This window comes from Excalfactoria chinensis, chromosome 7, assembly GCF_039878825.1.
Source record: "Excalfactoria chinensis isolate bCotChi1 chromosome 7, bCotChi1.hap2, whole genome shotgun sequence".
Taxonomy (NCBI): Eukaryota; Metazoa; Chordata; class Aves; order Galliformes; family Phasianidae; genus Excalfactoria; species Excalfactoria chinensis.
This window is the reverse complement of record NC_092831.1, coordinates 28,583,367-28,608,571: the sequence shown is the minus strand read 5'-3', so window position 1 is coordinate 28,608,571 and position 25,205 is coordinate 28,583,367. Positions and strand designations below refer to the sequence as shown.

Below are 25,205 nucleotides of genomic sequence, written 5' to 3'. Positions count from 1 at the left end.
GTATGGAGGTACAGACAGAAAGGAAAAATGCAAAGAAAAGAAGAGGTGAGGAAGAAAGAAAGCAGTAGCATGGGATAGAGACCGCAGCAGAGAACTGCATTTAGCACATTATCTTTCATGTACAAGTCATGGAGTAGTTGGCTATCTCTGCCCGACAAAAAAGAAAAGAATAAAAATGAAAAAGAAAACTAAGAAAGAGAAGGTGGCTATAAAAGAAATGAAATGGGTCAAGAAAAAGGTAGCAAGAAATAGTTGTGTAGTTTAAATGTGCATATACGTATGGGTTGATGTCCAGCAAAAGTAATCATTAATCCTTTTAAGTTCTTAACCACTTCTGAAATCCATGGCTTTGTCATCAAAACCATTGCTTAGAAGACAATCCCAGCGCCTCCAGCATTTTATTTTATTTTTAAGTGCCTAAGCATACATATTAACTTGTCAGCGTGATATTTGAAAGTTTAATGACATTTTCCTTCCATTCTTATAATTGCTAAATTCAGTACTCAAGTGGGAGGTGAAAGCAATGCAGCCCTGCTACCCAAGCAGCTTCCCATTTATCCAGTCCAGTAATTCTCTCCCATGAACTTCAATTTCATTCCCCTTAATCTGTTGTTTGAAAAATTCTATCTTTGAAAAAGTGATGAACAAACCCCAACTCGTGGTGGACAGTAAACAATGAGTGACAATCTGGTCAGAATGGTAAAACAAAGAGAACTAAACTGCACAGCTGCTTCAGAATGAACAATGAGGTCCAAGTTCAAGATGGAGCAAACTGCCAAATATTTGCAGTGAAAGAAGCAAATTTGACCACTGTCTTTCAAGAAAAACTTACGTATATTCAGGTCATCTCGCTAAACATAAAGGGAGACGAGGAGGGTTAGCTGGAGCGGGATGGGACTCGGAGAGCCGGGACAAGATGGAAACATCTGGTAAGGTTCTGCTTGCACAGAGCAAGGCCAGGGTAAAAAGATCCAGTCCGATTTTCCAGAGACAGAGCGGGGAAAGGGGGGTGGAGGTGAGGATAAGAGCTAAGTAAATCAGAAATAAAACAGTACTGCCTCTGTGCAGAAATGCTTCACATTAATTAAATTCTCCCACAAGGAAAGGAACTTACACAGACATGTGCATTCATTACATACCTATGTAAGATTTGAACAATTATTACAGGAGAAGAGATAAATTTGTCACGTCTTGACAAGGATCCCATTTTTCCTCACAAAAATACAAACAAACCTACATTACAAGCGTTACAGGAAGAGTTTTATTTAAGCACCTTCCTGAGAAATGGAAAATTAGATTCGATATATCAAAAACAATTGAGAGCTTGCAGCACAACTAAGAAAAAAGATAACACTAAAAAGCCACACCAGTACCATAGCCAAATGCTGCATTAGCAGCAAGGTACTTAACGAGCAGAGGAGAGAAATAGGGATGGCATAAAAATAGGATCAAGTGAGCGGTCCCAGTGATCTTAATGAGACTATGTATAGAATAAGTACGTCACTATAACTGCAGATCATGTGATACACACCCAGGTATCTGTATGTACATCAAGGGACCAATATAGCAACACCCAGAGTATTCTTATAGTTTCCACTTGTGGGCTACTGGGAACTGTTTTGATAGATTCATAATGTAATGCTGGAGTGAGTTAAAACAAAAGCAAAATAAAGCAAGCCTCGGTATAATCAAGACTGGAGGAACTGATGTATGAAGAAAGAAGGTAACAGCTAGAATGTTCCAAGCCTGCAAAGATGCAAGTAATGCCGATTCTTACAGCTTACAAATATCTCAAGGATGTAACCATCAAGGAGGAATGGCAATTAGCACAAAATTGGCTTAGCAACACATAAATGGGAGAAAGGAGTAGCAAAAATAGTAAGCATATTAGGAGTTTGGATTTCTTCTTCTATTTTTAACTACAGAAAATGTAACAGCAGTTATGAAGCATCCCACATCCATAAACACCAGACCTCCTCACACAGCGCAGTGCTCATCTTTTCGTCCCAGAGGGTAGTCATGACCTTGTCAGACATCTCCTAACACACGGGTTGACCTGAAGTCCTTCCACAACATTTTCCCTTGGAATGAGGATGTTTTCTATTCACAACCAAACTGCAGAACAGATTTGCGTGGCAAAACAACTACATAGAGTACTTAGGGCTATTCGCTTGGAATAAAATGATGAAGTGATTACAGTTAATAAAAACGCTATTTCTAAACCTCTGAAGTGATATTACAGCTCCGATGGACCATATGGTTTCGGTGTATTTATTCTGCAGTGAGCTCCTTGGGGTGTTTTTCATGTCAGTTGTGAGGAGGTGCACTGGGCACACGTGGCAAGTTTGGTTGGCAGTTGACCACTGCGAGCTTCCTGCCCACCCAAGCTTCCCCACTGCTGCGTTTAGAGAGGTGTTTCCTCCAAAATTTCACTGTTCATTCCCAATCCCAGTAATCAAACATGGCTGTATCTAGCAATAAATAATGCAAAATTGCCTGAAGGGAGACTGCTTTGCCAGCAACAGCAGATGCTATTCTCGAGGCCCGTGTTTCATTTACTAGAACCCTATCCTCATGCTAACACAGCACTGAGCTCCATCATAATTTCTCCTGTGCCATCAGGAAGTCAAATCTGCTCTGCAATTCCCCAAAACCAAACAGGAAATACCACTGAATAATACACAATAATACACATGAACATATGGTGACACAAGACTGACGGTTTTGACGGATGATAGGAGGGCCTTTGAAGTAGGACACTAAGTATTTTTAATTCATAGGTGGCTGCCATATTCATATGTGCTACTAATCTTCATTTTTTCACTGAATTACATCACGAAACAGAAGTACAGTTACATTAACCCTATTGCAACCCTGACATTTTGTGGAAAATGGGGCCTATTAGTAATTAAGCTTAAAAGTAGAAGTAATACAGTGCTCTACACTTCACTGACAGCACTACTCATCGTGCATTTATAGCTCATACAAGGACCCTTGACAAGGAAGAGAGAACTAGGCAAATGCGTTAGCAACTGTGAAAATGAGATAAAAGCTACTGACTTTGTAACCTGCAATTCGCCAAAAGCTTTTTCTTCATTTTTTTCCCTTGAGTTAAACACATACTTTAAGAGACAAAAGGTCCATTTTTTCCTCTCAGTGCACACATGTGAGCCTCATTAATGTTAATTGGATTTATGGCTGCCCACTGAAAAGAGAAGAAACTGTAAAGATTTCACATTTGCAGGGAAACAATCAGAGGAACGATTTCTTGTGTGTCTAGCTGATGAAGAGATGGAGAAATAATGGATGAGTCATTCTACATTCTGATTCAAAATTCTTAAAATAGATGAGATGAAAACACTGATTTCTGCAAGGGTCATATTCATGAGAAGGACTCCTTCTAAGAAACTGATCTGAAGCTTCAAGTGTATCTGTGCTCTTAGTTACCTAACTCTGAGAATAAATCATGGTCTCTGAATTGCAATTATACAGATTTGGAGCAGTAATTCAATTTGGCAGGTGTAAAGTACAAGTGTAATTCCTCTGTCCTCCCCGTAGTCTTCAAAGGGACACTGAATTTGAGCCATTTGATAATTTCTTCCGTATTGTAGTTTTCACATTCACTATGCATTAAACTTCTGATAGATCACTTTGGAAGGCAATTATACATGGCTACAGTTACTCTACTAATCAATTTCAATATAAATCCAACATGCAACTCTTGATGTCACTGTGGTGTAGCTTTAGCCACTACTTGATCCACCGTGACCAAAAAGCTTCCAAGCCATTTGTGATGGGAGTTGGGAAGAACACAGAGTCTTCACACAGACAGACTTGCTCTACAGGGACTTCTCCAAAGCTGGTCTTCTACTCAGCCTCCAATTCATTTGATGGGATTCTCTATTTGTCTGAAACAGTCCCTTCTTACAGAATAGAGAGAAGAGGAAACCTAACACTATCCATCCCACAGTATGAGAGCTCTGTGTATTGATAAAGAAAAAGCTTGCCTGAGTTTTTTTTTCCCTTTTTTTTTTTTCTTTTCTTTTTTTTCTCTGCTGTATTCTCTATCTCCTGCAATACAGAGAAAAAACATGGCTATGTACATCAGATTGCACCTCTGCACCCGGCTACTAGACACTGAGCAAGAGGATTGGCACAGGAGCATTCCTAAAGCTTTCCTAGATAGCCATACCTGCGCGGCAGACTGACCTACATTTAGATGAGCAAGATCAACAGATAAACAGAGTGTAGACCTTGGAAGCTCTCTGTGCTTCTTACTTCAAAAGCACATAAAAACTTCTCTCTCTGTTTCACAGTTGAGAAAACATGAGGATCAGGACAGGCCGCTACTTTCCATATTTCTTTGCCAATACAGAGAAGGCATCTGCCCATGATGATGACTAAATAATACTGGATTTCTTCATCTCTGTCAATGCCAGACAATCAGCATACCACCTCTTTAGAAAATGCTCGGTTTGATCTATCTTGCCTCTGCATGGTAAAGTTCTACCAAAAACAAATCACTTCTTTATCAATAGTCCTCCTGAGTGCCTTTTAAAAGCCTTTCCAAAATTAAGAGTATACCCGCCAGCACTTTTTAATATGAAAAAGTGTAATCAATAAAATACTGCTGGTAACTCAGATGATTTACAGGAGGTGGGGGGAATTAAATATGAATTAGTTTGGAAGAGTTCCGAGTCCATCATCTTTCTTAATTATAAATTGGGTCACTGGCTCTGAATTGCATGACTCAGCTTGGGAATGCCTGAAAAGAAGTCATCAGTAGATTCAACTGTGGCACTTGATTTATTTCTTGGAGCTACAAGAAGCACTGCGTTTTGCATCTCTGATGGCTTAGGAAATCCCCAGAGAAAGCTTCCATCAGCTACACATCAACTAAAATGAGGAGAGAAGAGAGTAATCCCAAAAAGCTGTGAGCAGGACGTGACAGTGACATGCCTTGCTCCCCAAAGACCCTCCTTGTGGCAGAATAAATTAAAAGCTGCTCTCCTACAGACTCAACTTAGAATCGTGACATGAGTGAGGTTGGACGGGACATTCAGTCTTCTGACTTTCTTAAAACACTGCTGTGTAGATTAAGGCTGCTCAGTCAAGTTCTGAGCATCTCCAAGGATAGAGATCTGACAGCCTTTCCACAGCCTGACCACCCTCAGAGTCATTTATTATTTTCCCCCGTACTTGATAACAGTTCCTCACACTGTCACATGGGCCCACTGCCTCCCACCACACAACTCTGAGGTATCTGCCTTACCAAAACCACTCTGAATCTCTCCAGTTTCTCAATGAGCAAAGCAAACACTACTACCACCGCCACAAAGAATATGCAAGAAGTGAGAGGCACATCTCTGCCACTGAGCTATCCTCCATCACTGAATCAATCCCATCTATTATTATAACTGCTTGCTACTATTAGTAATTTCTCATTTTCTCTGTATTGGGCATTTCTGATTCTTTTGTATACCTGTTTGATATTATTCTCAAGCTGTTTGCTTTAGAGATTCAGGTTCAGGTTGCCTTTATCGACAGCTTCTCCAAAACAGTGTTTAGATCAAAATGCCACAGAGTCAGGATTGTCCCCAAAGTTTTAATGCCAGATGTTTTATGAAAACCCACATCACTAAGCATCAATTGATAAGCTATTTGCTAATGGGTATTGTGGTCTCCTGCTAGAAACACTTTCAGCTGAAATTAAATACTGAGAAATTACAGCTATTTGAACAGCTAACCTAAAAGAATAATTACATTCTACCATGTAAATCAATTTGTAAGTCTATTTACTAAAACTTTATGGAAACCAATACAGAGTAAAAGAACCTGCCTTTTTTCCCCCTTTTTAAATACAGTCTCAGACACATGGATTCATTTTCCTGTACAAGGACATTATCAGTAAGTTGGAAAGACAGCAGTTCTCCTATTTCAGGGAAGTTCTCTATAGCTGGTGAAGAGGCAAGACTCCAAAAGAGGTCTTGCAATAAAAAGTTGTAAAGAGGAAAACCTGCCCAAGACCCACCCAACCTCTAGAACACAGCTATGAGCTGGATGGGAGAAAGGCAGCAACTTGAATACTGGAGCTGGGCCTGACCCCAGCAGGAGCAGCCTGCTCACTTGCTATTTGGGGAAAGGAGAGTCTAAAATTACCACAATGACAAGAAAATTCATCTTTAAGAAATGAAAATAGCACAGTCAGACAAAAAGCCTGACCGGTTCCAATGATGTTCCTAAATCTTCTGTGCAACTAGAGAATACTGATGAGAAACTCAAAAAATCTCTCCCAGTTCCTCACCCAAATCTAACTTATTTTCCAAGGCCTTTTTCAAGTCCAGAAAGCCAGGTTCACTCCCCAAGTCTTATTTAGGCATTTGCTTAAAGTGCAACAGGGGAAGGAACTGCATATCCTTTCTTACAAGGCTATCTACACAGCTACCAGAGGTTGGAACCTGCATTTCCATACTGAAAGTATTTGGAAATGTGCTCTCTGAACTACTGAAGAATCAGAGCTGCACAGGAATTCACATCCACACACAGCTTGGATGCTCAAAAGAAGCATTCTGTGCCAAGGGCAAAAGAAATCCTCTGCCCAGCCTGTGTCCCTGCCAGTCCTCAGGGGAGGGGAACTGCAAACACACTGTAACATAATAAATTAATTACTGCAGGAGTTTACAATTCAAGCTCCCTGTGGCCTTCAGGCAGTCTCCTATCTCTCTTGGAAAAACAAGGTTAAACACGACATGCGTTGTGCCTCCTTGTGAGTAAATGCTGTTTTTGTTTACTTTTTGCTTCTTTTAAACAACATCAGCTCCAGCTCATCCTGAACAGTCTCTCTCCAGTGCCAGAGGAAGAGCGTTTGTCCTCCCTCTGAATACACGTGGCAAAATAAAAGGGTCTGCTTAGTGCTTGTTGATAGTGTTTATAGCGATAGGCCAAACACAGCTAAATTAGAAAGGCACACTGCCTCTCCCATGCTCACACTTGCTTCACAAGTAAAAAAGAAAATCAACTCATTTTCCCTGGCCACCGGGGTTAAAAAAAAAACAACTATGCAATAAATAAGGCCATCATCATCATCAATTGTGTTAAGATAACTAATAATAGAAAATACCCCAGGCTGATTTTGTGGGATTATCTAGCCCATTCCTGCATCCCAGGATGCATCTATCCACCCCCTTTGCTTTCTGCAGGAACTAATTGTTCTGGCATGCCTAAGTGCAGGCAGAAAGAGGAAGTATTTTCATAGCCACCAGTCAGGGGCATCCAAGACCTTACAGTGAACTTGCTCAAAAGCCCTGCTTGAAAACCCACTGTGTTAAGCTCTGACCGCTCTTCATCTCAGCACCCTCCAGATCTGCTCCTCACTGCTGAGCAGTTTTACCAGGAGACAGGGAGCAGCCCCTTCTATGGCCATTGAGAGAGGTGAGGCTTCCAGAACTCCGACCTGCACATAGAGAAGACTTGGTAACAGTGTTTCAGAAGCCTAATGAAACCAGAAATACCACTGGTTTTGAATATCCAGAAACAAACTTGCTGTTTTCTAGTTAGCACATTCAAGTAGTGTGTTAAAATTAATGTTCAGTATCTCCAAGCTACAAGATTGCTACGGATATTTGCATCTGAAAATATTCAAGGCAAAGGCTTTAAGGCCTTGATCTGGAAAAAAAACCTGAACAAGTGTACTAATTTAACCATGGTAATAGCCTAATTACATCCAACAGAATACCGATGTGTTTGAAGTTTACCATGCATTTAATAAGCTTTTACAGTACAAAAGCTCAGTCGTAACCCCACTTGAATCAGACACTGCCCCAGTTTAAAGCTGCTGCACATCAGAATCCAGCTCCTACTATTCTCTGGACCAGACCATGCGTTCCTATGGAGCCTGATGTAGATGAAAGTGCCAAGCCCATGCTGAACTTCCAAAATGAAGCAAAATGTGGTAAGAGGACCCACTGCAGGTGAGCACTTTCTTTTACAGCTGGATTTGAATTCTGTTCATATAAACCAACGTCAGCTTTGAGAGCCATAAGATAAAACAAGAATAGCAAGAGTATTTTATTCCCACTGCACGAGGTTCGTGAGGTTCTAATAACCTCCTGTTCACCCAGCTGATAACCAATCCTGCTGAAAATGCTCTGAATCAGTGTCCTTACCTACAGCCTTATACAATGCAAGGAGTCACTTGCATTCACATGAATTAATGCAAGAAGTAGAATAAAGATACAATTTCACTGTTAATTCCATGCTATTAAATGGTTCCATTGTTTTCTCAGTGGCTGCTTCTCAATCATTATTTAAATGGCACTGATTAACTATTCGAATTAAGTAGATTTTGTTGTTGTTTAAAATTTTTAATGAGCTTTAGCTGCTTTCACAGAAAAAGTCTGAACATTTTCACATCCAACAATCAGCTCATGAGCACAGGAAATACCAAAGACACAGAGAGCTCCACGGAACACAAGATATAAAAGTAACAGGTGACATTCATTTCCCACTCCACCAAATTTCAATACATGGCTTGACTTTCTGCAAGTCGCTTTGCCACACAACTCCAGGTTCAAGTGTTAGACTCCAAGTGAGCCTGCGGCACCGATGCTACAAGCCCGTAGATGCATGCTGCATATGTTAACACTGATTGCTCACAACTACTGTATGCAACTAAAGAACTACATGGCGTTCAGCTCAAAATGCCCCAATGGGTCCTTTCAGATCACAGGGGTGCAAGCCTGCAATTAAGGATCAGTTGAGTGATGTGCCAGACAGCAATTGCCCAACATGTACCAAGACAGCAGCTACACAAGATCCTCAAATACTTATTGTTTGTAGCACAGAAGCTCTCTCTTCACATATATATTCCATGTATCTACTCATAAAATAGATTTCCATGTCCACCGCAACATGATTACTTTAGTTGATCTGGAAATAGAACTATATTCTATAAAATGGAAAAGAAATAAAGACAATAGCCTGAACAACAGATGGCATTTTCACAATACACAAGTGTAATCAATATCCCAATACAGTTCTTATAGAACTGTAACTAAGGCCTAGGACTCAAACACACACACACACATATATATGTTAAATATTCAAAGCAGCTTAGTTCCATAAACATGAGTATGAGGTAGATGTTGGTAATGGTGTAAATGGATGTCCAACAATATCCAGCAGTTTAATTTGTCCCATTAAATCTGAACAGGCCTTCCACAGCCAGTTCTCCATCCCTATAAATGTTGATGAAACAGGCACAGTGGAATACCTAGAGGTGAAATAGCAAGTACTCAGTCTCCAGACACATCCCACCATTCAGAAGACCAAATTAAACGTTGCTGTTTCTGCGGACCAGCCCCAACTTACACACACGACTAGCACAGTTTCTTGCTGTGTTTGGTTTATATTCTGAAAGACACTGTAAGGATTTTAGAGAACTGTGGCCATAACTCCAAACAGTGATTCTTTCACACAAGTGCCAATACTTTTTGAGATTATCAAGTGCCAAACAGCATTTCAGAAAGGAAGATGTATTACAAAGGATGACCAATGCCATCTGACCTCTGTAACACAAGGCATACAGAAGCACATACTAAGAATATGAACATTTTAGGAGATGCTCAGACAAGAAGGAAGAGATGTATATATAGAGGCATATCTGACTGCTTTCACTAAGAAAAGTAGGGAAAAGCTTCAAAGTCATCCCATACGAACCCTGACAATAAATGGCCAATCAGGCCCATATTCATTGACTGAAGCACCAAGAAATAAGCATTATTACACAAAAACACAGAAGGAGCAGCAGAACGTTACCTTTGGTGTGTTTTCCTGACCCCTATCATAAGTTCTGAGTTTCTGGTTAAAAAACTGCCTGCAGCACAAAGGACAGGCAGCGACCTGTTCATGCGCACCAACAAAACCAACATCTCTTCTAAAGGGCTGAAATTACATCAAGTACTCCAGCAGCAGATTAGCTATCATTATGAGATTACACCTATTTGAAGAATGCTTCAGACAGCAGGAACTGCCACGGGAGAAAATAAAGCCTTATTCAAGAGCCCAGATACCACCAATTCCATTTAATATAACTCCCACATTTTCTAAAGAAATTTATGAGTTTAGAAGCTATTCTTCCAGATGTGCTGAGCCTCCTTCACATCAATTCATAATTCCTATTTATTTTCCCAGTAAGGAGCAATGGATTATAAATGAGTTAGCGTGCCCTTGACACAGTGAGCAGTTCTTTAGGCCCATTACAAAGCACTCATACTACAAAGCTGTACCATCAGATAGTCAGAACCACTCTAGATACATAATCCTTCATTCTTTCCCATCATCTCACTCACAGCTCATTCACAAGCAGTTTTTCCTCAATTAATGGAAGTGTTTTTCACTATAGTCTATTTTCCTCAGATTACACACTTTTCTTCATTCCTTCTCATGCATTTCCCTTCCCTCCATGCTTCCTGTCTTGACTGACATAACTGGGGTCTTTCCCTTCTTCTAGTTCTTACTTTCACCTCTTACTCTCTTGCTTCCATCTCCCATATAACCCCATCTCATCTATCCATACTCACTAGGCAGTACAACTATGCAAGACAAGGGAAATGACCTGCTTGTGAATAAGGCAATAGAAACACTGCAATTTCCCCCTTTTTACTCAAAAGGAGCTATCTGATCCTCTCCATTGGGAAAAGTGAGGATGACTTTCTCCGTGTTTCCCATCTCCCCAAGGCTTAGCAGCAGGATGTTTGGCTGGCTCTTGAATCCTTGGCCAGCACAGGAACAAGGAGATCTCATAGTCCTTAATGGGACATCTGTGTAGAGGTTCCCTTTTTTGTTGTTGCTTTTCCAACCAAAGCAGAAAGCACAAAGCTTTGTGCTTTGTGTCCCCTGCCTGGTGAGCAGGGCCTCCTACCTCTTGTTCCCCATTACCTTATGGGAGCTTTGAACCAAAACCTTTTAAAGCTTTAAATTAAATGCACAACCAGGACAACCAAAAGGACAACCAGGTAAGAACCACCTGCAAGGACAAACGCATAGGGAAAAGCATTTCTCATGTCCTCTTTTGGAGAGTGGGGCAGAAAGGAACAGTTCCAGATGAATCCCAGACCCCTCCATCCAGAGCAGGACAACAGGCAAAGACCCAAAGGACTTCCCTGCACCGAAACCTCATGAGCTCCAGTTTTGCAGACAAGCTAACATTAAACATGTAAAAACAGAATCTGGATTCAGTCTTGCCAGGAGGTTTTGGTGATACAAAAGCACATACGCTGTTAAGCACTTAAGTGCAATAGTGGGGGGGGAGAGGAAGTAAACAACCAAAAAGCCAGCTTCATCAATTGACTGTGACAAGCACTACTTGCTATAAACCTCAGCAGAGCACATAGAGTCTTACTTTCTTGTGGAGGATGGAATAAGAGCTCCTTAGAAGCAGCAAGGCTAATAAATGTGCCAAGTTCTGCACAGAGGCAATGCTACAGTGCATGAGCAAAGGCTATTTTCAGGTTCTCCTCAGCTTATTAGAGAGCAGGGACTTTCAGAAGACATGGGTGAGGAGCACAGATGAACACAGACCAAATACTTGAAAGCACAATGTGAAAATGTGCCTCAGCCAAAGCTGCTCCAAAATACTTCTGCCTTTCAGACTTCAACATCACTGGTTTTCCTAGGCTTTTTCTAGGACAGAAGACACCAATAGCATGTTAAGAAAGCAGGTGTTCCCATTAGGTGTAAAGGTAAAGGTGTATTCTACTCTGTATTAGTAAAGACCTTAACCTTTGTAAGGTTGAAAGCATATCTATGTTAAAAGCCTCTAGTCCTCCAAAATTACCTAACATTTGGTTTTCCAGTAGAGGCTGTCTGACACCAACTTCAGTGCCTCAGAACTGTCCATTTGAGCTACCTAACCATGCCACGCTGCACCTTGGTAGTATGTGTACCTACCTGATATCAGAACTCACCCAAACACAAATAAATCTCCATGTCTGCATGTATTCCATTCATTTCACAGTGAGGGACTCTGCTACTCTGTTAAGGGAGAAGACATCAAGAACTCTCCCTTCCTAACCCAGTGAAAACAGTCAGTCATACTGCTCCCTGCCCACAGCAGAAGCTCTCAAAGGACCCTAATGGTCAAGCCATAACCAGTGCTGTTCTTTTTCCTCCACATGCATCTATTCTTTCTCACTAAAAAGCAAGGTTGAGTTAGACTTCTTTCCGGAGCGTTTCAAAACCTACGCAGTATGTTTGTATGAAGTTTAAGATGAGTCTCCTCAAACATATTTTGGTAACTATTGTTTTCACCAACAATAGAAACCCCAACTCTTTTTATATCAAGGAATATTGAAAAATATATATAAAAAAATAAGAAAAACACTGTTGAAACAGAATCAATCATGTAGTGCAAAATGATACACAGTCCTAAAGTTACACCAGAGCAGTCTCAGCCTGCCAAACGTATCGTGACTGAAATTGTTCTGCAGAGAAAAGGCGACACTTCATGCAATTATTTAAAGTGTTCTGAGTATTGCTACAGTAGGTCTTGGGTTGGCAGCTGTGACAGTGAGATATTACACACACATTGCCATCTCATGGATGCTACAAATATTTGTTTAAAATTCCAAGAATGTATTTCCTCATAGAAAAATAGGCAGAAGCCACAGCACATAAAATTACTGTAAGATTTACAACATGAAAGCAGGAACTTTACACTTGAAACCATCCAAAAATCTGCCTCGGATTCTCTCGTAGTAGTTACTATTTTTATGACTTGGCTCAGCCTTGCTTTAATCTCTTTATTTAGGAAGAAATTGCAAGCTTGCCAACTCCAGCAAATGTTAAGCACTTCAGTAAATTCCCCATCAATATAGGGCGTGCATTCGAGGGAATGGGAAGACAGGCAGCGAGCCCTGCTCCATCTCTTGCAGAAGGGGCTGGGGAACAAGAAAGAGACGGCTGCACGGCTGAGCCCCAGCAGCCCCGATGCCTCCTGCAGCACAACGGGGGGCAGCGCCCAGCCTGCGGTGGTACCCAGCCTCACGTGGGCAGAAGGACACGCGCTGGGCCGAGGTGCCCCTCTTTGCTGGCTGAAGTTCAGGGAGCGGCAGCACAGCAAGTCAGCACAAGGCAGAAGGCAAGAGATGCTAAGGCAGCAACGCAGCGTGTCCGCACAAGCGACAGGGCTGATCTGATGCGCGGCCATTCCCAAGTTACCTAGCCAGGTGCTGATAACTGATCCATCCCTTCCAAATCCAGAGTTAGGTTTTCTAAACAACTCCACAACCAACCAGCTAGCACTAGTTTCTAGGGCTTCCAAAGCAGCGAGCGAACAAATGAAGCTTTGCACCCAAAGAGCCCCTACCCAAATAATCAAGTTTCTGCTTCTTGCTTCACTTCCAGAGTGGGACCTCCCTCTGTCCCCCGTGCCCGGGGCAACGCGAACCACCTGGTGACCAGCACCTTGTCCCCAACGCCAGATACACACTGACCACATCCCCGGACAGATTCAGCACTCGCACCGGGGCTTCAGAATGCTGACTCCCGGGCAGCTCGCAGAGCCCTGCCCACCCCGGGCTGCCCACCCCCAGCTGTCCCCGCTGGACTCTCGGCCAGCCGCCTGCCCAGTCACCGCGCTGAGCCCGGAGCGCAGAGCCGCCGCGAACCCCAGCGTGGGAGATGCTGGACAGAGACAGAGGCGCTGCGCCCCACCCCCGGCACAGGCACTACCGCACAACCCCTACAGATAGACCTAGCGATAACAATAACGAAAGCGCCCGGCCAGGACTCCGGCTCCCTGTACCAGCGCCGACGCACACGCAGCGGTTTCCACCTCGCCGGAGCCTCCGCTGCGAGAGGGGCAGGGGAGCGCGGGGCGGGGGAGACGGGAGGAGAAGCCATTACCAGAGTTTTGTCCCCGTTCTTGCTGAGGGGGCCTCGGAAAACTCCCTTGATGTTGCGAAAGTGCCCGTTGCTGAGGTGCGCCGAGCTGATGACGATGTAGTAGCACTCCATGGGGCCGGGGCTCCCCGGGCGATGGGGGCCCTCTCGGGAGCCCCGCGGCATGCGCGGCCCCGCGGCTTACAGCCGGCGCGGCGGCGGCTGGCGGGGCAGGAGGAGGCGGCGGGGGAGGACGAGGAGGAGGAGGAGCGGCGGCATCGCCGCGGCTTCGCCGGCGCCGTGTGAGCCGCCGCCCGCGGCGGGCATAGCGCTGTTATAGCGGGCGGCCGTGCCGGTCCGCTGCGCCGAGCCAATGGCAGGGAGCCACCGGGCCGGCGGCGGGCAGGGGGGGACATCGGGCACACGCCGCCTCCGCCACCCCCCCCGGGCCCGCAGGTAAAGGGGAGGGACGGGGGGCGGCCGGGAAAAGCCCTCGGCCCGCCCCACCGGCCCCCTCCCTTCATTTTTTTCCTCTTTTCTTTACTGGGCGGGGCTGGGTTCGGCGCGATCTGGGGGGCGGAGAGGGATGCTCAGGGCCCCCTCCCTCTCTCCTCATCTCCTCCCGCCGCTCCCCATCTCTCCACCCCGCTGCCTTTCTGCGCCCGCTCCGCTACCGCCGCTTTTTCTGTCTTTCTACAGCCGCGTTATCATTTTTGCCAAGCCGGGCTCACCCGCCGCTTCACCCCGCAGCACCCCCACGCCCGGACAGGGACGCCGCGTGCGGCGGGTGCCGCAGACTCACGGGGCGCACCGGCGCTCACTCGCCCTGCCTGGGAAAGGACGACGAACCGGGGCCGGCCCCGCTCTGCCCCCCGCGCCCCTGCGAACAAAAGCGGCGGCAGGAGGTGCGGCAGCAGGCGCTGCCCGTGCCGCGCCCCCCGCTCGGGGTAAGCCCTTCTTGCGGCAGCGCCCGCTGCCAGCGCCACACGTTGTCACAAGATAAAGGACGGGCGCGTGGAAGATGCTCGAGTCCTTTTTCCCCCCCCGGAGACCTGTGACTTGCAGCCTTAGCACAAAAGGCACTGCACATCCCCAGCCAGCTTGCCTCCTCGCTTACTTTATTCTACGTAGCTAAAAATCCAAGATGCTAAACAATGATAAATTTCAACCCTAAAAGCGAAAACAAGCCCCGAAGCACAACGTAAGCTCCAAAAACAACCCCTTATTATCTGCACTTACTGCTGATAACAAAATACCGGGAGCCTACCCATCCCCTCCTCATAAATAAGAACTGCAGGTTAGAAAAACGAGGGGTGAATGGGGACAGACCGTTTTCCCATCAGCATCTGTGCAGCTTATACCCTTGGTACAGGAAGCAACAATCTATGGGAGGTGCCTCACTCCGATAAGACTTTGCTATCTGCTCTGCTTCCCATCCTAGAGAGAGCAGCGCAGCGTGACAGCTGTCACTCATCCTTCCAAGGCTGCAGTGCTTTGGAAGGAATCCTGGAAATGCCATCAGCAGTAACTTCTGACAGCCAAGGGACAGTTTGCTGCTGTTACAGCCCCAAAAGGTGAAAAATGTACACAAACATAGCACAATGTTAATCTGTTTGCACATATGTATGTGTACAGACAAATATAGTCAGGTTTATTACAGCATAAACATGAAGTCAGTATCATGCTTGCTGTGTTTATCATCTTCACACCTTCATACCCCAATTTCAACCCCAGGCAGCCCCACTGGTGGGAACAACACCATGATTGGGCCCCCATGTGTATGCACCAGGTTGCTGGAAGCCATCACGTTAGATGTTCTGGTGGGGATTTTGGTGGTGCTGGGGCAAGGGAACAGCTGCCGACTGCAAGATTTGTTGGGAAGCTCCTCTGGGCAGCAAGATTTCCAAAAACATCCCAAATTTGGGTAGGATAAAGGAAGGAAAAGACAGAAACAGACAAGAAAAATCTACGGAAAACTATTACCGCTCTGTTTATCTGGACCAGGGCATAGAACACACTGTAAAGCACCTCCTTTCTGTATACTATGTTCCCATTATACCAGCTCCTAGCAGACAGCCCCTTCACGCAGTCACTGTTGCAAAGAACATTTTTCTCTGTAATACTTATGCTGCCCACTTCATTATATGTCGCCAGCGTTTAATTGCCTTCCAAAAGCATACATATGCACGGCCAGGGCTGGCTGCTTTCAGCCAACGCTGCTTGTGCACTCTTGCTAGACATACAACAAGACCATGGGAATATGAACAGGTACTAAATGGCACCTAGTAAGCAAAATTTGTCTTCTACATTTTCTGGTTGTCCACTCTTCCCTTCTGGGCTGCTCCTCTGACTCTTTGCCATCTCAGCCTTCCTTAAGTGTCCCTCACTTTCCTGCACTCTTTCTGCCTCTTTGTTCCTCTGCTATGATCACATGTGCTCAGGTGCTTCCTTTACAAAACTTTACTTCCTTCTTAGCTAATGGCTGTTGCATAAGCTCCTGAGCCCATGGCTCTACATACCCTCCAGCCTTACCTATTTCCACCTCTATCCTATTCTGCCTGTGACAATCAGAATAGTATTCTGCAGTTTGATACTTTGTAGAATTCCTCATTCAGGAACTCATTCAGTCGCCCGCGCTTGCCCCTGCTCTTTAGATGCCTGCCATCCTTGCATTACATCCAAGGAAAAATGGAAGCATCCAGTTTACCTCTTGAAGGCCATCATGGTGAAACAGAACTATAGAATCGTTAAGGTGGGAAAACACTTGGGATTGCCAAATCCAACCCCAACCCATCACCACCATACCCACTAAATCACATCCCTCAGTGCCACATCACCGAGGTTCATTAACACCTCCAGGAACAGCAACTCCAGCACATCCCCGAGCCTCATTGCTCTGGACATCCTGCACCACATCACAGCTGCTCCCTGTCCTGGACACAGAGAACTACTATGGGCTGATAAAAAACATCAGTGTGCTGAAGCACTGCAAAGTCTTGGGCTACACCCTGCAGCCCTCCAAAGTCACAACAAGACAACTTCTAAGGCACGGACTACATAACTTTTCTTCTTGATCTTGAAAGCAGGCACAAAGATGTATTAAGAAATGCTGTATTCTAAGTAAGTAACATTTTTTTGCTCTTTGCTTTGCTATCTCTGCACCCCAAACATCCTATCTCCACCCCCAAAAAAATAAATGAAACTGTTTGAAGCCTGCAGCTTACAAACTAGACACCCAGCCACACCTCTCAAATGGTGCCTTAAGGAGTGAGAATACTTCAAGCATTGCTGCTTCACCCCATTCTTTCAGTTTGTAGACTGCAAGGCATTCTAGCTACAAGGTGATACTGTCAGAGACCTTAAGTGCCACTCACTGAGTTAAACCACACTGCACAGCCCCTGAAGCAAACCCTCCACCATGCACACATGCAGCAAAGGAAGCACTAGCAACTGAGTCCTGGAGCCAGTCATGGACTACCATAATGCCTCCTCAAATCCAGTTCCATAATAACCTAACACAACAGTGCAAGAAAGAACACAGAAGTGGGAAAATCCATAAAACAGTGTGTCCCTCCCTTCAGAAATAAAACCAACAAATGCACTAAGGCCACAGTGTGGGCACATTTCCTCCATCAACCGTTGTAATTCCCCCAAATCCAGCAAACAAATAACATACTTTGCCCAACATTAAAATCAATTGCATTAACTCCACAGACCAAGATCCAAGGAGATTCAAAGCAGCCCACAAGTGTCTCCCATATTCTCAAATGGGAGCTGACTAATGAGTACCAGGCTTTCAATTTCACAAACTAATTGCTTTTTTCTTAACTTAAACCAGTTACAAACTTGATCTGTTGAATACATACCACATTTCAAAGATACTTAAGAGACAAAATGTTTTTATCCAAAATAAATGAGGCATCAAAAGAAAACCCAATAAAGAAAAACAAACTAATGAATAAATAGGAGAACTGTACATTTGGAGATCTCCAATAGCAGGTAGTTTGGGGCCATTTAGCAGTTATATTCCATCCATACAACTTATTTTCTAGAGCTAAATGGATCTAAGAAATCGATCACAAGTCTTGCACAGTCAATAGGAAACCCACCTTTGCTGAGATTTGCTTCATCTGCATCAGCAACATGAAGAACCACCAGGAACCCTCAAGTTCATGCCGGGACGTGGTATTGCATCCAAGCTTTTCCACTGGGTGGTGGTAATGAGATCAAGAAGTTCCAAACTAGAAATGCACTTGGAACAGAACCAGTACTCATTCAGGTATTCACACACTCCTCTCTAGACGCATATTTGTTTATGAACACACACACACAGCTATGTGTACATGCACAATGCTGGAAAAGTGTATGTTCATTAGCCTTTGTGCCTCACCAACAGAAGGTGGAATAAGATGTTTCTAAAATCTTTCAGAACACGAACAAAGAATATTAAAACATTTTTTGAATGACTGGCGTGATAATTCCATAATTAAACACCTTTCGCTTCTTTAGTATTCAGCTCACTACCACAATCTTCTCAATATAAAAGCTGAGCAGAGCTGGGGTGATGCTGTCACATTGATAATAGGTCAGAAAGTAGAACTATATTATTCCTGAATGAGCCAATATAAATTAGAGACCCACCAGGAAAATAACAGTGGTTAATATTTTAATAAATTTCATTGAGTTCAATCTATGACATGCTATTATGGCTTCCTTTAAGCTTGTGATCTGTAATAGTCAGAAAAAAATGAAAATTAGAATTCAAAGCAATGCGTTTATTTCCCTAACGCTACACAACTCAGAAATCTCATTTTTAGGAGGAGAATGTTTGGCACCATCTGAAAATCAAAACCCTCTACAGTATTTATGGTTACAACCTCCCGGTTTAAGACACCATAAATCAAACCAGACATTAATTGGTTCACTTTCACAGGGTGCTTGTTCTAACAACACCAAAACACAGCAGAATATCAAGTACATGCTTGGGGAATACACTTCTACCACTGTATGATACTATATGCTGCTGCATACAATTTAGATGGCACCCCTTTACACTGCAGCGCATGCACAGAGCAGGTAATTAAACACTGTATTAAGCGCAAGGCATAATCCAAGGGCTTGTCTTAAGCTCTCAACAATGGTCAAGTTCATCAGGATAACTGAGGCAGGCACAGCTTCACTTTGTGGCTCCTGGGCAGTAGAGCACACAACGTGTTTCATCAGTAACAGTGCAAGGCTTCCTTGCAAATGTAAAGCAAGGTTTCTAAGTGGCAACAGCCTTATGGCTACACTCACTGTCCAGCACCCAAGCTTCACCTCTTCTCATCCAAAGGGACCTTTATAGCTATTTTCCTTTTTTTGCAACTTAAGGCAGTAGGACACCAATGCCAGGATATACATAGGCTACGTTAACACACCATAATAACAACTTAGCCCACAATTTTTACCATCTGCCATTGAAATACAGGTAGATACACACAGCGCTCAAATGTTCTTGAAGTACTCATTACAGTCCTCCTGAGTGGTGCTTAACACTGTGGGCTTCCTGTGGGAAAGGCCCTGTTTACTCATTAGAACAATTACATAATTTTTCCTTAATAACTAATGACTAACCAATCTGTCTGCTGTGCAGGAAGAACCTAATTGCAAGTAGGCACGCTAAAAATACCATCAAAAAGATTTATTTCACCTCAAAACATTATTATCTTATGTACTTAATTAAGAATAGCTGAATCAAAATAGCCTTAAGCATACTATAGGTTACTAGCCTGAAAACTTCAATTCTAAGAAACAAAGTTAATACAGTTCTAAAAATAGAGAGGATTTCCAAAGCCCAGTATATCACTTTTGGCATTTTGACAATTAAGGAATATTTACATGATTCATTTAATTAAGGAAAAACTTGCTCATTAGCTCAAGCTATAGAAATCATGCTGCATTCTAACCCAATGTACGTTTTATTGGGTATCTCATGTAATCTCACATACAAAAACTCATGTAATCAGAAGACAAGGCAGAATATTATCAGTAGTAATAGAGACAACTGCCACTGGTAAACAGAAAACCAGTTGCAACATGAGAAGTCTGTTCATCCAAGTTTCTAACAGTCTTAGAGTTCTATTGCCCTTTTGTTGCTGAACCCGGACTTCAAAGAGTCCTCCTTGTATCCAGGATGGAAGGGTGGATGAGGTACTGCCACTACTGATGATTACACGCTAATTTAATTAAATTAATATGCATTGTGCACTTATTAATTATTCAAGTGGAAAAAAAATTTTAATGTAGTTGCAGTATTTTCCTGCTCTACAGCCACAGTCACAAAATCATTAACATCAAGCACTCCTGGTGATAAAAGTCCTCAGATGGGTCACTGACAACTAAGCCTTCCCCAGCTCCAACAGACCTTCTCCCACTTCCTTCTTTGCATAACATTTATGTGCTGTACAAAGCTAGCTGCTTAAATTGCCACTGCTGTTTCTTGACATATTTGCATAATTGTACACTACTCCTCCTCTACTCAGACCTGGATCGAACACAAAAGATCTATTAATAAGATAAGAGGGCTGCTCTGAAAGTAATGCCTCCAATTTTATTATGTTGGTAACGTGGCAATAAAGGTTGGATCTTCCTACCAATATTCCATTACATCTTGTTGCTGTGCAACAGATAGCAGCAGAGGGGCTGGCTGACACGGAAGTGTGCATAAAGCAAAGGTTAGTCAGCGAATTCCTCCATACAGAAAAAAATGGCACTCACTGACATCGACTGATGTTTGCTGAACGTTTATGGAGACCAACAGTGGATGTGAGCACAGAGAGGCAGTGGGTGGTGCATTTTAGCAGTGGTGACAGTGACAGTGAGTCATCTTCACCAATGTAGATTATTTATTTATTTTACATGAGCATGGCATGCAGCAGCTTGTTTATCCCTGGTGAAAACACACTGCTAATGGCAGTCACCCTGTTGAAAAAACAGTGTTTTGTAGCTGAGAAATTGCTCTACCAAGCAGTGTCATTGTGCTCTGAACATCTGTCATAGAGACCGTGTCAATAAGAAGCATAACTTCCAGAATTGGCATATTTGGTTTTATAGAATTTCAATACTGACATCTCCCAAGTATTTTCAATTAGCCTTGAACTGACCATAATGCTGGCATTCCCATTGGAACCAATGACACTAACATATTTGAAATGCAAGAACCAGCAAGAGGACTAGAATAGAAAACGTTTTCAAAAGTCACCAGGTAGTAGTCCACTGTTCCTTTGGACCCAGAGTATCAAATTCCTTTGTCTAAGAAAGAAAATGCGAATTAAAAGCAAAAGAGGAAAAACGTATGTTAAAAGCACACAGAGGACAAAAGTCATCTGCATGAAGACTCTCATAACTCAAAAAGCTACGACAAATCCACTGATCTGGATTGAGTTTCAAAACATGGAATATAAACCACACAATAAAACTCCACCTCTTTTGAAGCAGATTGTGAACTTTGCATTTTGTACTAAGACAAATCATAGGTCCTTTTTCACCCAATGTGATGAGAATTAGAAACACTAAGTAGAAAGATGACAAATACCATATATGTGAATGTCTCCTTGAAACAGTTTTCCAGATTGCTGCCCAACTGGTTTTTAAAATATCTTCTTTACACTAGGCATCCCATTAAAAGCCCAGAGGACACAGCCTCATAGACTTAGCCACTGCCAGGACAGACCCTCAGCACCTTACATTGTCTGAACTTGCAGCTTTTAAACTACTTCAATGCTGCATTCTGTCAGCTAGAAATCCCCATTGATTCCAGGACCCAACACAGAAATCAGAAGACCTTCAAGCTCGTCTTTTCATCTTTACAAATGCTTACGCACTATTACAAGACACAGTATCTCCTATCTGTATCCCTGTTGTTTCCACTAGTAAAACTTTATTACCATTACTTTCATTCTTGATCATGAGCTGATTCTGAGCTTCTCCGTCATTTTCTTACATCATCTCCAAATTCCCTTTATTCACTTTCCAGAGCAGAAAATTCTCTTATAGAAATTTTTTATGTCCAAATGACCACAAGCATAATCTACTTGCAGACAGACTACATTTAAAGATCATCTATTAAAGACATAATTTGAAATCCATTGGTGGATATTTGTCTCCATGGCATTCACCACATTAATTTAGAGAGCAAAATAGGGATTAATTTCACAATAATATCAGAAAGATTGAAAAACCAAAGCTGCAACCAAATAACTGAGAATTGATGTAATATTCAGGAAACACCACTGCAAGAGGAAACTGAATATGAGTAATTAAGACACACACACATATCTTACTACTTGAGTGACTTGGGTGGGTGTTGCACTGTGTAAACATAGATAGCGTAGGGGATGCACTCAGCCTCACACTAGATTATCAACTATCAATTTTGACTTTCAGTTATCAACCACCTTTGATACTTGATTCATCTCTTGCACTTCATACTCACACAAGACGACTGGTGAGTGCTGGCATGGACATATCAGACTAACCTCCTGAGCTCTTTTCAGGGATGGCAAGCCTGTGTTATCTTTCATAGTGACATCTCAGAATCCTAACATCCACAGTTCACTCCTTTTCAGTACAGTCTATTTTTTTTTAACCTGATGCTCCACTAAAGTATGTTTTCTTATCAGTTTTCATCTGCAGTTTACTCACCATTTGCGTGAGGAACTAATGAGCAAGCTCAAAGAAAACCAAGTACTATTTGTATTAATTTATTAGAAAGTAATCGATTTTCATGCAATACTTCAATCACGCACTCTGGATCTATCAAAGCATTCCTGCAACTGAAGGCTAGCAGTGTTGTGAGTTCTGGGCAAAGCATCTTCTGACCTCCTGAAAACAACAGCAGGAAACCAACTCCAGTGGGTCAGAATTGGCTCATAAAGATGAAAAACCATATGTCTTTTCAGCCTACAAATTGATCTTCTACAGAGCGATAAGAGACACCATATAGGACCTTATCAGGATTTAATTTCCTAACCAAAATGAGAAAGGAACGTGCAAAATCCCCCCTATGGGATCTAACATTAGATAGCAGTACGTGATAAAAACACCTTAAGAATGGATGTATACCTACAGAGATAAAATCCCATCTCGTGTTCCTGAAGATGCTTCCTATGCACAAATCTATGCAAAAATAGCATGCTTCTGGTTTCCTGTACTTGACTCTCTTTGTAAGGAGATTTTCTTATATTTTTCTTGCAAACTCTGCTCAGAGGAACTGTATCTTTTTAGTGCTTCTATAATGATACATCATAAAACGCTGTTAGTATATGAGATTTATGAATGAAACCTGTCAGAGTACACACAGCAAAGCAATATCGTTGAGAAGCTCCTCTACTACAAGACATCACCCCTATACGAAATACCAGCGTTGTGTATTTTGTGCAGAATGAGACAAAAAGGATGCATGTACCTCTTTGCTGACTCTTGTATTCCAAATGCAATTAAATATATATATATCCTCCCCCACATTCCATTACATTTGTAAGCTTTGCAGCTACGAGGTGATTTCCATATCAACTCAGATTTCAAAAGGTTTCTCTGTGAGTAATGCTGTTCTTTTAATTAAGAAAACGAGTGAATTTTAACCACTAAATTTAAACTTTCTCCATCAAAAGATGTTTACTGCAAGGCCAAAAGAAAAGATATCTACAAACGATATATGGGTATTTAGCATCCACACGTGTCCTCTGGGAATAAAGGAGATGAGCAGCAATCTGAATTTAAGTACTTCCTCCGCTGCGTAATGGGCAGCATTTTAAGATGAGTGGTTGTAGGAAATGAGGGCTGCATCCCTCAGCTTCATCATTTTCTCTCTTTTGCAGATTTTGCAGTTTCACCTCCTACTGCTTGTGTGTTTTTAATGATGAGATTTAAAGCTCAAATAATTATTACAGCAGTCAGAATGGGAATACTCACTATTCTAACTGACAGCTGCGGCGCTCCCATTTTACAGCACTGCTATCACCATTACAAAGCACAGTTTTTGCTAGTTTTCTTATTTAAAAAACAAAACAACAAACTGGCAAGAAAGTGTTTCTAGTACATGCTCATCAGTCAGCTTCCTGATAACAGCTCAGAAGGTGTGGGTTTTTTTTTTTCCTCTCCTCTCCCCATTTACTGGATGTGGAAGCACATAGGATTTCCCACATTTCTCTACAGCATGTTTTCCACGTCAGCCTGCTCTGTGAATCTGCAAAGCACAGTATGCATTCCTGGTAGAGTGCCAGGTCTGCCTGGGAAGCCAGACTTCCAGCTAGCTCTTTATGCCACAATAAAGATCATCCGGCCTTACGAAAACACACAGCAGACCATACCACTATATATGTTTGGGCGTAAAAATGCTTCAACTCCAGAATTTTCCACCAGGCAGGATCTTCACTTGGGTACACTTCAAGCCCCACCATCACACTGTGTTCCCATAATATAAACTCCCTACACGAAGCAACAGATAGCTAAGTTTTACAGATATATCACCCTAAGGAACTTTTTAGTTAAACAGAATTGGCATAGCTGCCTAAGGGACACAAGGAAAATAGTAGGAAAGCAGTTTGTTTGGGTAAGATGGCTACAATTAATTTTTCATTAAATTTTTTTCTTAAATTGAACGTGCTTCTGAAGATCACCCTGACTGAACACACACATGGTGCCAGGCCTACACACTATTCCATTTCCATAAGGTGTGTGGGAGGCTTTTTAAAAACCACAATTTTGTATTGTAATTTTTTTTTTAACGTGTTAAATTATTATCATCATCAGGAGGGGAAATTAAACATTCTGAATGTGTTAGAAGCCTCAGTCTTCTTGCCTCCTATTACCAACTGCAAACTACTGCTAACACTCATCCATTTTTGGAACGCGGACAACCTTGATAGCATCGGATGAAGACTAAATAAAAATAGAGCTTTGGCAAAGGCTGGGGGTTGAATTCCGGTGCTGAAGAACAACGCGTGAATCTCTGCGCTGCCTCGGCACACGAAACTCACTGCATTAATATTGCAGCAAACTCATTTCCTATCTCCCTTTTCCGAACAGCCAGAACGGCGGTCATGCTGGAGAAGGGGACAATCCGATCAAACCCAGGCTATATTTAGCTGAGATTTGTTTCTTCCTGACAGATGAGAGGGAGGATTGCAAGCTGTTGGGAAAGGTTTGGTGAATAGATATCTATCATAGAATGGCTTAGGTTGGAGGAGACCTTAAAGATCATCCAGTTCCAACCTCCTGCCACGGGCAGGATCACCAACCACCAGATCAGGCCAGGGCCACATGCAATCTTGCCTTGAACTCCT

The 25,205-nt window shown here is 42.8% G+C and overlaps 1 protein-coding gene across 2 annotated transcripts in view; it reads right to left on the bottom strand.

The window, feature by feature from the left end:
- ZNF804A (zinc finger protein 804A) overlaps positions 1 to 25,205 on the bottom strand; it is a 170,678-nt gene that overhangs the window by 119,769 nt on the left and 25,704 nt on the right. The window contains exon 1 of one of the 2 annotated variants that reach the window (XM_072342442.1): positions 13,906 to 14,344. The exons of the other annotated variant lie outside the window; for it this stretch is intronic. Within the exon in view, the coding sequence (XP_072198543.1) occupies positions 13,906 to 14,067 (162 nt within the window). The 5' untranslated portion in view covers positions 14,068 to 14,344. Of the gene's footprint in view, positions 1 to 13,905; positions 14,345 to 25,205 lie in introns of those variants that run through there. 2 annotated transcript variants of the gene reach the window in all.